The sequence below is a fragment of the Phacochoerus africanus genome, chromosome 7, assembly GCF_016906955.1.
Source record: "Phacochoerus africanus isolate WHEZ1 chromosome 7, ROS_Pafr_v1, whole genome shotgun sequence".
In the NCBI taxonomy this organism is placed as follows: Eukaryota; Metazoa; Chordata; class Mammalia; order Artiodactyla; family Suidae; genus Phacochoerus; species Phacochoerus africanus.
The window spans coordinates 104,096,298-104,110,866 of record NC_062550.1 but is presented as its reverse complement, the minus strand read 5'-3'; the positions used below and the strand labels follow the sequence as shown (position 1 = coordinate 104,110,866).

Sequence of the window (14,569 nt, the reverse complement as noted above, 5' to 3'; positions counted from 1 at the left end):
CTGACTTATTAGGGAGCACTCAGATTTGGTTCAAGGATGGGAGCAAGGCAGAGGAGAAGTCCAGATTTTGAACCTGAGAACATAGGAGAGTGGTTACGAATAGATACTGAACCAGAAACACAGGAGAATGGCTTGGAGCTGGGAAAAGGGGGCGTTTTTGGACCTAGTGAGTGTGATGTGCCTTTGGGGCCTTAACATGGGGATGCCCGGCCAGTAGGTGGAAGTGAAAATCTGGATTCAAGAGTACATCTGAGTGTTGAGGTAGATCTTGGGGCACGAAGGTCATCACGTGTAGATACCGTGTTTAAATCATGGGAGCAAGTACATTTTGCAAAGGCAGATGTGCCAAACGGCATGACAAGTAGTCATTTCTCAAGGTCTTTCAGCAATATCTCCCTTAGTCCTCCAGTGGACTTTAGAACTTTAATTGCACTGAAATTACACATTGCCAGCAAATCTTTATGTCCCTCATTTTGTTCTACCTTTATGTTTGTTATTTTTTACTTACTTCTCTTCACTACATTGCATGTTCTCTGAGGTCTTAGAATATATTTCATATGTCTCTGAATCCACGGTGGCACTAACCTTACAATTGCGTCACGGTGGAGCCTCAGAATATTTGTTAAATAACCTCCTCCTTTTCCCGTTAGCTCCCAGATGCCTCTTTATTCATGATATTCTCATGTCATTTTTGGTCAGTATAATCAGGATTAATATGGTTCAAATTTTAACTCTGGGAATCCCAGAGTAGAAGTACAAGACAGATGAGCCCACGTGCATTTACGAAGCATTTAAATACAAATTTCTTGTCATCATATAGTTTGTTTTCTTGATCTCTGATCTTCAGGAGGAAAAATAATATTGTGAACTTATGCAGATATTGTGGTTAAAAATGCTTATTTCCCAAAGGTACATATAAGACACACAGTGTAGTCTGTTCTCTGGTTGGAATTTGGAGATGTATTTAGGGCATATTTGCATCTTTGCATCTGCCAGCTCTGGATTTGTCAGATTTCTATATGACAGGTTAATCTGTTCACTGCTGCAAATATTCCAGCCACCACGTCTGAGCTGCTTTGCATATATTTCTGTCTTGTGGGCTCATACCCTGTTTGGTTTGGGTGCTTGTTTTCAAGAAGTTCAGTGACCTACACAATAGAAGAATCCCTCATCTGGATAGGGTGCTCTTTTGGGTGTGGGAGATGGAGTGTTGGTCCTATTTATCTTCTTCCAATTTGCTATCATTCACGGGGAAAAAAAAAAAAAAAAAACCCAAAGCAAAGAGTTGGAAAGGAAGGCATGACAAGAGGTGGTAGATACAGGCCTTTTGTCTTCATGCGAGTTTATGTAACTTACATGAACTTTTATTCCTACATGTCAGGTGACTTATTCATATTCCATACCCTAGAAAAAATTACAGGAAGTGAAAAAAAACAAAACAAAAATCTGAGGACTTTTTTTTTTAATCTCTGCCACAATTCTTGCTATTAAAATGCTGACCTTGCTGCACCTTTGCCCCTTATCCCACAGTTGTTCAGATCAATAAAAAATTATACTTCAGCTCAAGTATCCTACAGAGAGGCAGCTTCGGAGTCAATGGAAAGCCTGCAGCAAGAGATTCTATGTTTGATGAAATACCCGAAATGGACTCATTCCATTCCTACTAATATGATACAGTCACTTCTGCATTTCAAGGGTTTCTCTTGAACAAAGAGGAATATTTTATTTTATTTTATTTTTTGTCTTTTTGCCTTTTCTAGGGCCGCTCCCGTGGCATATGGAGGTTCCCAGGCTAGGGGTCTAATGGGAGCTGTAGCCACCGGCCTACACTAGAGCCACAGCAACGCGGGATCCGAGCCGCGTCTGTGACCTACACCACAGCTCACGGCAAGGCCGAATCCCTAACCCACTGAGCAAGGCCAGGGATCGAACCCGCAACCTCATGGTTCCCAGTCAGATTCGTTAACCACCGCGCCACCACAGGAACTCCAAGAGGAATATTTTAAAAATTTACTGTTTTCATACATGGGCTTATTCACTCACATGTTTACTTATTTAATCAATCAACAAATGTATGAAATGCCTATTCCATGCCTAGGACCCAAAGGCATTCTGAGGGCATGCAGGGTGGTGGAGGCGACGCAGCAGCCGTGGGTATTGTTGGTGCTCAGAGGAGGTTTGCGGGGCCTGGGGCTGCGTGAGGGGCGAGGTGCAGACACGCCTTGGGCAGCGTCCTGAAGAGGAGGCACGTGCACAGTGTTGCTCAGCACTTGGTGACACAGTGGGTCAACCAGGTCCAGAAAAGGGGTGGAGGTTTATCCTGGGAAGAGGGGACGTCCTCTGAGAGCAAGAACGTTACTGATGTGTTGGACGTTTAAGTAAGAAGACCCATATGCCTTATATCTTCAACCCACTGGCTCCCACTTGTCGTTTGGTGATGGGTTTCTTCTCTTTAGATAAACACTTTATTTCCCCTTTCTTCCTGTTATGCTTTTTCTTAGTTTGTCAGACTCAAAGTAAGTAGAAAGGCAGATACACACAAAGCACAGGCGTGTGTGTCCACATGTACACAGACACGTGCACGTTTATATTTACGTTATGTGTTAATATAGATTTTATGTATGTTAATAGGCATGTTTACATACGTCTTCATTACAGAGTTGGGTGATTGAGGGGCTCAACTCAGGAAGTATGTTTTGTCAGCGACTCTATCTTGACTTTCTCACCTGTGTATTTGGAGATTTGCCGTTCTGACTTTTAATAGATCTTAAAATCCATCTGACTCCCCCCCAAAATTATTAGCCTTAAAAATGAGATCATGAATGAAAAGGGGTTTAAAATTATACAGGCTAAAACTCACCTGTGTATTTGGAGATTTGCCGTTCTGACTTTTAATAGATCGATTTTAAAAATTTCAGATAAGACTCCCAAACATTTGATCTTGCCACACACCTCAGTCTTCTTCCCCTTTTCCTATACCTCGTGCTTTTCCAACTGTGTTTTTCTTAAAGTTTGGCAGCCAAACTATCGACTTCACACTGGCATGTTTGCTGTTTTACACGAATGGCTCCATTTATAATATTCCGTGGCTTTCCTTGTCTTCAGAGGCAGCTCATTAAACTGGAAATCATAAAGAACCATCTGCGAAAACTAGCCTTCCATTCCTGGGTGATGAATAATTAGCCTTTCGTTTCACTTGTATGGATTGAATGTTTTAAATATCCATATACACTAAAAGTGGTTTTTTTATTACTTAATGAATTTTACTACATTTATAGATGTACAGCAGTCATCACAGCCACACTTTGCAGCGTGTCCATCACATTTTCTTTCTTATTTCCGAGACAATGTTTTGCTTTCATGTCTTTGTTTGGGGCACTGAGTACGATTCCCACCTGGATGTCTTTCAGTTTCTCTAGAAGACTTGTAAGTATTATGGCTGCTCCTACAAAAAACCGGAAGAGCATACTGCCAGGTTAGAGGACTTCTCTGGAAATATATTAGGTCATCTAATGTCTCTACTTTTAAGGTATATAGGATTTAAGGACATAAAGTAACAGGTTCAAGAGTAAAATGCAGATGCTTGCGTTTTAGGGATAAGCACTGATGTTCAATAAGTATTTTTACCTCATAATCTTTCACATACACCTTAAAAAACCATTTCTTTCTGATTAATTTTCTAGACCTGGAACATATTGATCTTTTTTTTTTCCAAGCATGGTTTATGTGTTTTCAGAGGCCGAATAGGATTTATCTTTTGCATTTCTGGAATATATGATTATAAATAAGTTCAAAAATGCTTTATCATCATAATTTTAGCCATATATTAATAATATAATAAAGAAACTTTTTAAAACTAATTTTTACATTTTTTTTACTCTTGAACTTCTTGTAAAAGATCTGCATGGAGGTTATGAAATTAAGCAGTTTTTTCTACTTCATGACCAAATATCTAGAAAACTGAAAACTGTCATCTGAATATTTTGGAGGCAAGACCCAATTCATATCAAGTCTAGATTAATAGAAAAATGATGGCTGAGAAAGATTTTTATACTCATTCTTAAAAACATAAAAGTAAGTAGATATCAAAGGTCAGTGAAAAACAGACATGGCTTTTGTGTTTCTTTTAGTTCCATTTTGGTTGTTTTTAGTGAGACTATTTGACAAGAACCTGTAATAAATTTGACTTTTTGTCTTTTGTGTGATATTAGCACAAGGAAGATAAAACATAATTGCTAGAATTAAGGACGTAATTTTGTTAATAAGATGTTGAGTTTTAGCCTGTATAATTTTAAACCCCTTTTCATTCATGATCTCATTTTTAAGGCTAATAATTTTGGGGGGGAGTCAGATGGATTTAAGTATTCTCCATTTTACAAACAAAGCAACACGTGAGAAGTAAACAGGAATTTGATACCCTGGCCTTTAAATTATCTTCTACGTTTCACAAGTGAATTTCTACCCAGTTATGTTCTCCTTGGCCTTTTATTCATTTTTTTTTCACTTCCACTTGATTAATTTTACCCTCTGTACCATTTAATCTAAAAGTTTACCCAGTCCTGATGATATTTAGAATTATTGATAACAATGAGCTCTAAATGCAGGGACAGGCAGGTGGAGAGAAATTCTAAAATATCAAGTGAAACCATGGATAGCATTACCACAGTCTACCGTAGTATACGGAGTGTATTGTCTATTTAAAAAAAAAAAAAACGACATTTTATCCTCTAGCAATTGAATAAGAATTTTTTAGAAAAGAGCCAGTTGATTAATAGCAAGTTCATCAGGGTATTGAACTACAGGAAAATACCTTCTCAATAGGACAAATGAATTAGCAAAATACGCGGGAGACAGTATAGCGTATACCGGATAAAGAGCTGCTCCGTTTACAAGGGAGGATGCCTGTGTGAGATTTCCTGGCAGGGGCTTAGGATTTTTAATACTCCCAAGGTGATCAAAAGAGCCAGCTGCACGCTAACCATGTCACACAGCCTAGAAATTAGCTATGAAATGCCAGGATGTGTGTGTGATGTTTGCCAGGAGACCAGGTGTTGCTGCTGGTAGATAAAATGTATTTCGCAGCTTGATGTCTATGTTTTATTAGTGTTACCTGAGGGGAGCAGCAATTTTAGGGACAAAGAGAAAGTCAGTGTCTTTTTCATTCTCCTGGTTCATATATGTGTGTTACAGTCGCGGACGTGTGCCCAAGGGGTGCAACTAGTTGCACATTCATTAATTAGGACCACGTGTGCCCTTTTAGGTAAAATAATTATTTTCTTCGCAGAGCAATTATAGTTGCTCTACTAAGAGATGCTTGAAAATACCTGAGTGAAATGTAACATATTTCCTAGCAAGCATTCACGGTCTACCTCTGAATATTCATATCATTGTCTTTTTGAGCCAATGGTGATTGATTTTTATAGTGAAGCAGTGAATTAAATTAATTATTACATTTACCATCAGTTCTTTTTTACGATGACTCTTACGCTCAGTTTCAAATACTAGTCTTGTGTTAGCATTGCGTGTGTTCCCTGGCAAGGGTAGCTGCTAGAAACTGATTCCCGGAAGCTGTGTGCAGTGGTATAGCAATCCCTGCTTGTGCCCCAAATGCAGTGTAAAGGAACTCTGGCAGCCTTAAATCCACCTCCTCACGACTGGTTCTTCAGAGTTCCAGGGTTCATCACGAAAGAGGTGCTGAGACAAGATCGGGTGCAGTCAGGGTGGTACGGCTGTAGACAGGAATTGCTCAGCTCTGATACTGGGGTAGCATGACCCCCCCCCCCCCAGGGGAGTATCGTGATTAGAATCCAGTTAAAATATGACTGGTTTCCTTAAGAATCCTGTGATTATTTAATAATATTAAGGAGTAAGCATCCTTATGGTAGTCTGTATCTTAGGCACACAGCTACCTTTGATCTTTCTGTGCACTTAATTTTGAGAGTTTTCATTTTGTTCTAGAAATATATGTAATGTTGATAGATGTTCTGGCAAAATGTGATGTTGATAATTTATGTTACCACTGGAAGGATTGTCTCTTGCATGTGCGTCTCTGAAATCAAGTTTTCTTTAGAAGGTCTTTCTTTAGAAGGTCGGTCCTATAAATAGAGTGATATGGACAAATTATTACTGGAGGATCCAAAGAAATAATGCTTCAGATAAAATTATAGCTTATACAATATGAAATACTCTAAATAGGAACTTTTCTTAAGCGGATAGTATGAAAACAAGAGAATGTCTTTTTTTTTTTTGGTCTCTTTAGGGCTGCACTCATGGCTTGTGGAGGTTCCCAGGCTAGAGGTCTAATTGGAGCTACAGCTGCCGGCCTACGCCACAGGCACGGCAGGGCTGTATCCCCAACCCACTGAGCGAGCCCAGGGGTCAAACCTGCCTACTCATGGATCCTATTCGGATTTATAACCCGCTGAGCCTCAGTGGGAACTCTCAACAGAGAATCTTCCAACACGTTGTGTATTGATAGTGACTTCACCTTTTCCCCCTTTAGGGTGTGGTGCGGCCCACTGGGGGATATGCTGTGATGCTGAACTGGACAATGTCTTCTATCTATGGGCTCAAACCTGGAGAGGTAAGCATGGTCTTCCATTCACATTACCTGACAGCTCTCTGATTAGGATTATGCGTTTTATTATGTTTTTTCATCCTCTAGGTGTGGTGGGCAGCTTCTGACTTAGGCTGGGTTGTCGGACATTCCTATATCTGTTATGGACCTCTTATACATGGGAACACAACGGTTTTATATGAGGTAATAAAATTAATACCACATATACATAATATTTATTTTACCGAAAGTTTTTGAAAAGCCTTCTTAAGTAGGATCAGAAAAATTTGGATGAGGGCAGGGGACATTTTAATATGTTCTTCTGATTAAAAATACGATTTCATAAGAGAAGAGAGAGAAAAAATAAACAACTATTTGAATTATATTGAACAGAGCCATCACATTATATTCTCACAGTACCCACTAATAAGCTTGATGTCTGTCCCTTTCCAGAAAATGTTATTGGACTGAAACTGATTTAGAATCTTAGAAAACAGTCATGATAAGACCAACAACAGAGAATCATCCGTTTGTGTTCTTACAGGATTAATGGATTTCAAATATATGGTTTCTTGATTTTTAGGTATTTTTGGTAGTTTCTGATAATTGTTATATCTATAAAAAGAGAGAATCAGAGTGATGAGATTCATAGCTGAATAAATAACTCCCTTAAGATTCTGTTGCATGGATTAATGTTGCCCAGCAATAATATTTTGGGTGTATGTATTAGAAAATTCTGCTCTTATGCCTATTCTGTTTAATTTTAGCAAATGCCTTGGAAGAATATTTAAAACACATACCTTTCAGATTTATAGGACATCAGACTTTGAGGGGGACAACACGACAGTAGTTTGTTAAATCACACAAAATAATCTTGGACTTTTGGGGCAAGACAATACAAGTTGAGAAACTATGTAAATCTTTACCGTCTTACATTTATGTTAAAAATAACTGCAGAAATGAAGTAAAGGGCACTTGAGGTGGTTGCAGTTTATGTGGTTGAATCCCTGTGCATTATTATTGTCCATAGTTCAAACATGAATGGTTAGTAGGATTACCTTAAAAAATTACTCACCATATGAAATAGTATGATCTCATTTTATTTTTTCACATTTGGAAATTTTTGTTCAGTTTAATAAGGAGGACAAAAAACATTAGTTTATTAGAAAGAATCTGGATGAAAGGGAGGAGGATGAAAATGTCACACAAAGAGATGAAGGCATTGTGCATGGTTAGTCTAAATAATGTATTTAGTGTGCGAAATATATTTTGATAAATATCTTTTGATATTTACGGAGTTGCCACATATAAAGGGAGTAGTGTAATAATGCGGAATCCAGAGACTTATATTTTGGGAGTAATCAGGGAAAATTTAACTGTCCATTAGTAGAATAGGCAGCTTCCCTGGGGGGAGGGCGAGAGGTGGGGTGGACGGGGAGCTTGGGGTTAATGGATGCAGACTATTGCCTTTGGAATGGATGAGCAATGAGATCCTGCTGTGTAGCACTGGGAACTGTATCTACTCATTTATGATGGAGCATGATGGAGGATAATGTGAGAAAAAAAATGTATATATGTATGTGTAACTGGGTCCCCATGCTGTACAGTGGAAACAAAAATTGTGTTGGTGAAATAACAATAAAAAAATAGTAAAAAAAAAATAAAGTTAAAAAAAAGAATAGACAGCTTCTCAAATGTAAGGCTCTTTCACGTAAAGTCTTCTTGATATCAAGCAAGGATTCTGAAGACAGGAATTTTATATGTGGAGTGTGGCTAGTATATAATTTCACAATTCTTTACCGTCTTAAATATCTGCAACTCAGTGATTCTGAAAACAGGGACTATTTTTGAATCTTTGTGGAAGTTTCCTAGTTCCAGTCACCATTTAAAGACATTAGTGTCCCTTCATTTTTAGCAGGCTGGTTTTCTGTCCCTGCATACTCAGAGATGATAAGGTAGTTTTTGGAACAAGTATTAAACCATCATGCAGTACTCCACATTTTTTTTTTTTTACACTATGCCTTTGTCCTTTGTAGACTTAACATGCATTGTGGTGTTTGTAATAATTAGAACATAAAATAATCTTGACAGGTTTGTTTCATATCAAAGTCTTTGCAATAGAATAAATGTTTTTATTAAAATAATAATTCCCTGAGTTCCTGCTGTCATGCAGTGGGTTAAGAATCCGATTGCAGTGACGCAGCTCGCTACAGAGATGCTGGGTTGATCCCTGCCCTGGCACAGTAGGTTGAAGGATCTGGTGTTGCCTCAGCTGTGATGTAGGTTGCAGCTTCCACTCAGATTCAGTCCCTGGCCCAAGAATTTCCATGTGCCATGGGTGCAGCTGTAGGGAAAAAAAAATTCCCCTTGAGGTAAACAAAATAAGCCTCAGCGCTGAATTCCTATACTGAGTTGTGATGTTGCTGACATAATGTGACAAAGCCCCAGGTGCTAATACACTGATGAGTATCCATCTGCCTTTAGAACTGAAGTGTATATAAGTTTTATGTATATCCCTTTGGCCTTTTATTATTTCTTAAGTTGATTTAAAAGATGATTTTAGTTGTTCCCATGGTGGCTCAGTGGAAGTGAATCTGACCAGCATCCATGAGGACCCAGGTTTGATGCCTGGCCTCGCTCAGTGGGTTGAGGCTCTGGTGTTGCTGTGAGCTCTGTGTGGGTCACAGGCGCGGCTCCGATCCCGAGTTGCTCTAGCTGTGGTGTAGGCCGGCAGCTACAGCTCTGATTGGACCCCTGGCTTGGGAACGTGCATATGCCGCGGGTGCCGCCCTAAAAAAGACCACAAAGCAAAGATGATTTTAACACCGTGAAAGTGGCTCCGTTGTTTTCCTTTATCTCGGGATGAGGTGCTCAAGAACAACATGAATACCTGATGCACATTCAGTGTGCGGAAGATTTTGGTTTTTCGCCTTTTAACTGTTGTACTCTGGTTTCGCTCGTCCGGGTTGTAAGCATTCTCAAGTCTCTCTACTCACAGAACGGAACCTTCCAGACTTTTGCACATTCCTAGCTATGCCGTCTGTATTTTCTTCTCCACTAAACTCCTTGCAAAGAAGAATGCCCTCCCCACACTGTCTGATCGCTATATTCTTCCCATTGCTCTTCGTTCCACCGAAGGCCAGTTTCTCTGCACATCGCTTCGTACAGCTGCTGTGTGGAGGCCAGCAGGGACGGCGGAAGTGCCAGCGTCAGAGGGCCTCCTTCAGTTGGATTCTCGTGTCTCTCTCAGTGGCATCCGCCCTGCTGAGGGTTCCTTGAAGAAAATGCTGCTCTGGCCTTCCCTGTCCTCCGGCTCTTGTTCAGCGGTGTCTCTTGCCTGGCCTGCCTTCCCCTCTGTCCTTCCTTGTCTGCTTCCTGCCACCTGTCTTTGCAGACGGAGGAGGTGAAAGCATCGCGGGGACCGTTCCTCACCGTCTCGGGCTGTGCTCGGTTCCCCTCTCTGTGGCTCCACTGCTTCCCGAGCGTGTGTCCGGCGGGGAGCTGAGCCCACGGTCCTGAAATCGTGCCCAGGAAAGTGGGAGTGCCTCAAAAACCAGCCTCAGCACAGCGACGGGCCGCGCTCAGCCCTCCCCAGTGCCCGTGGGCGGCTTCTGTTCTCCTCCCTCCCTGGCAGCTTGTCTTCCTTCTTCCTTTCTTGGTCCCTTTCTTTTTGGTTCTCAACAGTGGGGATTAGTAGCGTCTTGTTCTTAGCCTACTTTTCTCATTCTGCTTATGATTCCTGGATCATCTGTCTCATTTCTTACACTTCCCTGTGAATCTACAGTTAGGTCATACCAAGTTTTAATTAAAAAGGAACACAAGAAGGCTTTAAAGAACTTCTCTCAAAGAACGTAATTCAGACTCATTTCCACGATACAAATGACCCGGAGTCACCGGCCCTTTTCCTGCCTCTAAAGTCTTGTCTCTTCCTCCTGGCCTCTGCTTCAGCTTCCTACCCAACAAACACTCCAGTCGGATGGGTGCTTACATGAAGAGAGCTGCTGCTGCTTCAGTTGTGTCCTCTACTCAAATTCCATTGTTGTTCTGATCGTGTAGCAAAGTGGGTTTTTTTTTTTTTTTCTTAAGGGATCAACTTAAATTTTGTCTCCTAGTATTTTCTTCGCCTTCCCCAGCTGATCGAAGTTCTTTTTACTTTCATTACACCATCTAGAGCTCTTCGATGTTGTCAGCACAGGGCTGTGATGCTGTAAACTCTGAAGCCGGGGCATGTTTATTATTTCCGTACCCTCAGGGCCCAGCACAGTGCCTTCCAGAAAGTAGGTAAATGCTTTTTATGTAAACGAACCTTTTCTAAGAGGATTAGTTGACAATCTGAACATGCACAATGCAGGGGAAAAACTTGCTTGCTTGATTGATTAATTAAAACTAAAGTATGAAAGAGTCCTGACCACGAGGTCAGCAAGTGAAAAAATCTGTATTAACCTCCACAAAATAATTGTCCTTCTTGTGTCCCAATTTTAGTTGACTTACCAAGTTACCATACAGTATTATTTTATTTTAGTGTTGTTAGAATTTTTTTATTTAGGAAACTAAAATCTCCTGTTGAATTATTCAAAAGTACATTCTTTACATAGTGAACAGAATTATTTAGCAAATCATTCGTATACTTCTCATAGGATTACCTTTTCTAAAGAGAAATAAAATCATATACAGTTTAGTTGATCAGTTTTATTTTCATTCCCAATGAATTATAACATTTCAAAGCTGTTTCATGAAGTAGACAGTGAATTGGTGTCTGTGATGATACTTTTCCTTAATGACACATTTGAACAAAAACCGATGTTCTGAAGGATTAGGAGTTTGTAGTGCATCGTGTACGCAGATTTTCTAGAGGGCAATCACCAGTTCCTTAAACATTTCTCTTTTTACTGAATGCAAATGGCTCATGATATCTTATGAGTGAATCCCTTTTTTCTCAGCCAAGATAAAAAAGTTATATTCTGGGATTTAAGACACATCTTAATTACACCGGTTGGGGGAAAAAAAAAAAGACCTTGAAAATGGTTATAACTAAGCTGGATATTCAGTTTAACTTTGAGGTACGTAAGTGTTACCTGCTTATCATGTTTCATATATATATATATATGTATATTTTATTTATTTTATTTTTTAATTTTTAAGGCTGCACCTGAGGCATATGGAAGTTCCCAGGCTAGGGACTGAATCAGAGCTGTAGCTGCTGGCCTACAGCCACAGCCACAGCAACGTGGGATCTGGGCCTTGTCTGCGACCTACACCACGGCTCACGGCAACCCCAGAGCCTTAACCCACTGAGCGAGGCCAGGGATCAAACCTGCATCCTCGTGGATACTAGTCAGATTCCTTTCCACTGAGCCACAGTGGGAACTCCTATAATGAGTATTTAAATAAGGTTTCATTTTCCGCCTTAGAGGACAGAGAGCCTCTGTCTGCAGGATAAAAACCTGCAAATCCTGGTTGTCTGCTTTAGTTGTAACTTCCTGATAATTACCAAATTGTTAACACTTTCTTGTTTCTCTCACTAAAATAAACAACAACCAACAAAACAAAACAAAACCCTGTAAACGCTCTTGATTCCCTTATCCCTTGGCAGTTGCTACACTCTCTGTCTTTGAGGTTTGCCTGCACCTGGTCCCTCCGTTTTCTAACCTAGAACTTACTCGGCTCTCCTCCCTCACCAGTCAGCTGCTGTCATCATCTTTTCACAATAACAGCTTTTGACGATGGCTCTTTTTTCAAATGCCGAAAGCACATTGTTAGTCTTGGTTGTACGTGGCTTTTCAACATGAGAAAGTGTTGCCGGTTGACTCTGTCTTAATCATTACCTGTACCTGTGTCTTTCTTTCTCAGGTACAGCATGTTCCTGTTGTTCCAAAGTTAGTCTCTGCCCACGTGTGCTCCAGAAATTTGCCTCTGAGGTGTCTGAATCATATTCCTCTTCTTGAGAGCACAGACAAGTGCTCAGGAAAGTCCTGCTTGATCTGTCAAGGTCAACTCTTTGAAGTCTTTCCAAAGCACCTTGGGTTTTTCCTTCCCAAGGTGGCTTGTGTCACTGTTGCCATTTTCCATTAGTTTACAGGTTCCTTTGGTTTCTTGGCCCCTCTCTGCTCTAAACGCTGAGAGGGCAGGAATCATGTTAGTGTTTGCTCACCATCAAGTCTCAGCTCATGGCCTCATTCTTGACACAGACTTGTTGCTCAACAGGTATTTGTTAAATAATGCCTGAATGAAGATACCAGGAAAAACCGTTTATTTACAAGTAAAAAAAGTTTCCCTAAGAGAGGAAAAAGTAATTCTAATTTTCTTTCTTCCCAGATTACTTCATGAACAACTTAAGGGATACACTGCATTTTTTCATAGGCAGTGCATTTTTGTTCATCGACCAGGACATATTTAATGTATGCAATTCTGGAAACCAAATCAGACTGACCCATTAAAATATGCAAACCAGTTTTGAATAATTTAGTCCTTATTTTTGAGAGGAAGAAAGCAAATAGTGCCTTTGAGAAATTTATTTTCTTAATGGTGTGCTGATTAAAACAGACCCATTCTCAACAGGCTGTGGACAGGGATATATTTGATAAAGTAGTTTTGCCAAAGACTTTAATATAGGAACTTTAGTGTATAAATGATTTTAGCAGCCTGGCACATGTACGCAGGCAGATGGGGGGGAGGGGTGTGTGTCTGTGTGTGTGTGTGTGTGTGTGTGTGTATAACTGGTGGTTGTACTCATATGTTTTCTGGTCTCTTTCTTCTGTTTGCTGTTTGCCCCATTTTTTAAACAGCCCAACCCAACTTTTCGTCTGAAGGGCAAGCAAATCCTCCCTGGGCCTTTCTTCTTTCCTTGGCGTGAGTGCTCATGTACAAATGTGTATCTTGTGTACACATTTTATTTGCATAGTGCAGTGGAATCCTGACCTTCCAAATGCACTTACCAAAGAAAGGTTTTATTCTAAAATAGTGAAAAAATTTGTGTTTGAGAGGAAGAGTAGCAGTTAAGACTCCTATGGTGTGATTCCTGAAACTTCCATGTATTGTTCGGAGTCAGACAAGTTGCTTAACTGTTCTCGGCTTCAGTTTTCTCATCTATAAATATCACTATTGATGTCCTTTGCTTACATGGCATTAAATTGGTTAATCCATTAAAAGCCCTTAGGATGGTTGCCGTGGTATAACAGTAAAATAAGTGCTGGATATTATAAGCTACTGTTAGCATTCAAAACTATGAATTTATTCTTTCCTAGGATAAAGTTTTACAGTATAAACAGCAACCATTCATTCTCATGCAATCCAGTTATTGTAATGCTTGAGGTTCCAGATACTCTGCACGTCTTCTTTCAAAATCGGTTTGTCCTCACAACTCTGAAGCAGTCATCAGAACACGAGAGGTGGCTCCCTTTGGAGCCCATTAATTCTCTTCTAAGCACCAGGCCGAGGCAGCAGCACGCAGGGATGTGTGGAGGCTGCTCCCCCACCTTTGAAGAAGGAGCAGCCCGTGTGGAAAATAAGCCAGTGGTCTCTCCCCCCAAGGACATGTCCTTTCAGAGTAGAACCTGTGAGTGCAACTAGGTGGCCTTAAAGTCTTTCATCTGCAAATAATGTAGCACATTCGGTGGCTCATCATCATCCAAACACTTATAACCCCTCAGCTTCTGTGTTTTGATGGGCTTTAGCATGACTAGCTTTTAAATGCATGGGTGTCTTTGAAGACTTCGGAGTCTTCAGCTTGATGATCTCTTACTGCATGCTCTTTTCCTGAATTCATAAGAGGAAAGGTTTAGATACCCCTGTTGTTCTTTCTCTGCAGCATGATTCGTGGGGAAATGAGCTCATGCTCTCCTTTATTTGTGTAAAAGTCAAGTAAGGTAATGTATGTGAAATTAGTGTGAAGGCTTCAAAGAAATATTATGCATATATGTATGTATAATATATATAAAATGATGGGCTATACATTATAGATCTGTGTCAAATATGAGACATTGCTGTCACTCTACATATGTGCAGCAAAACGTT

The 14,569-nt window shown here is 40.2% G+C and overlaps 1 protein-coding gene across 2 annotated transcripts in view; it reads left to right on the top strand.

Annotated features, from left to right (window-relative positions):
* ACSS3 (acyl-CoA synthetase short chain family member 3) overlaps positions 1-14,569 on the top strand; it is a 148,987-nt gene that overhangs the window by 64,565 nt on the left and 69,853 nt on the right. Inside the window, exons 6-7 of one of the 2 annotated variants that reach the window (XM_047788355.1) lie at positions 6,503-6,583; positions 6,665-6,760. In XM_047788355.1, coding sequence (XP_047644311.1) covers positions 6,503-6,583; positions 6,665-6,760 — 177 coding nt within the window. The remainder of the gene's footprint in view (positions 1-6,502; positions 6,584-6,664; positions 6,761-14,569) is intronic. The other variant, XM_047788356.1, reaches the window with a different exon arrangement.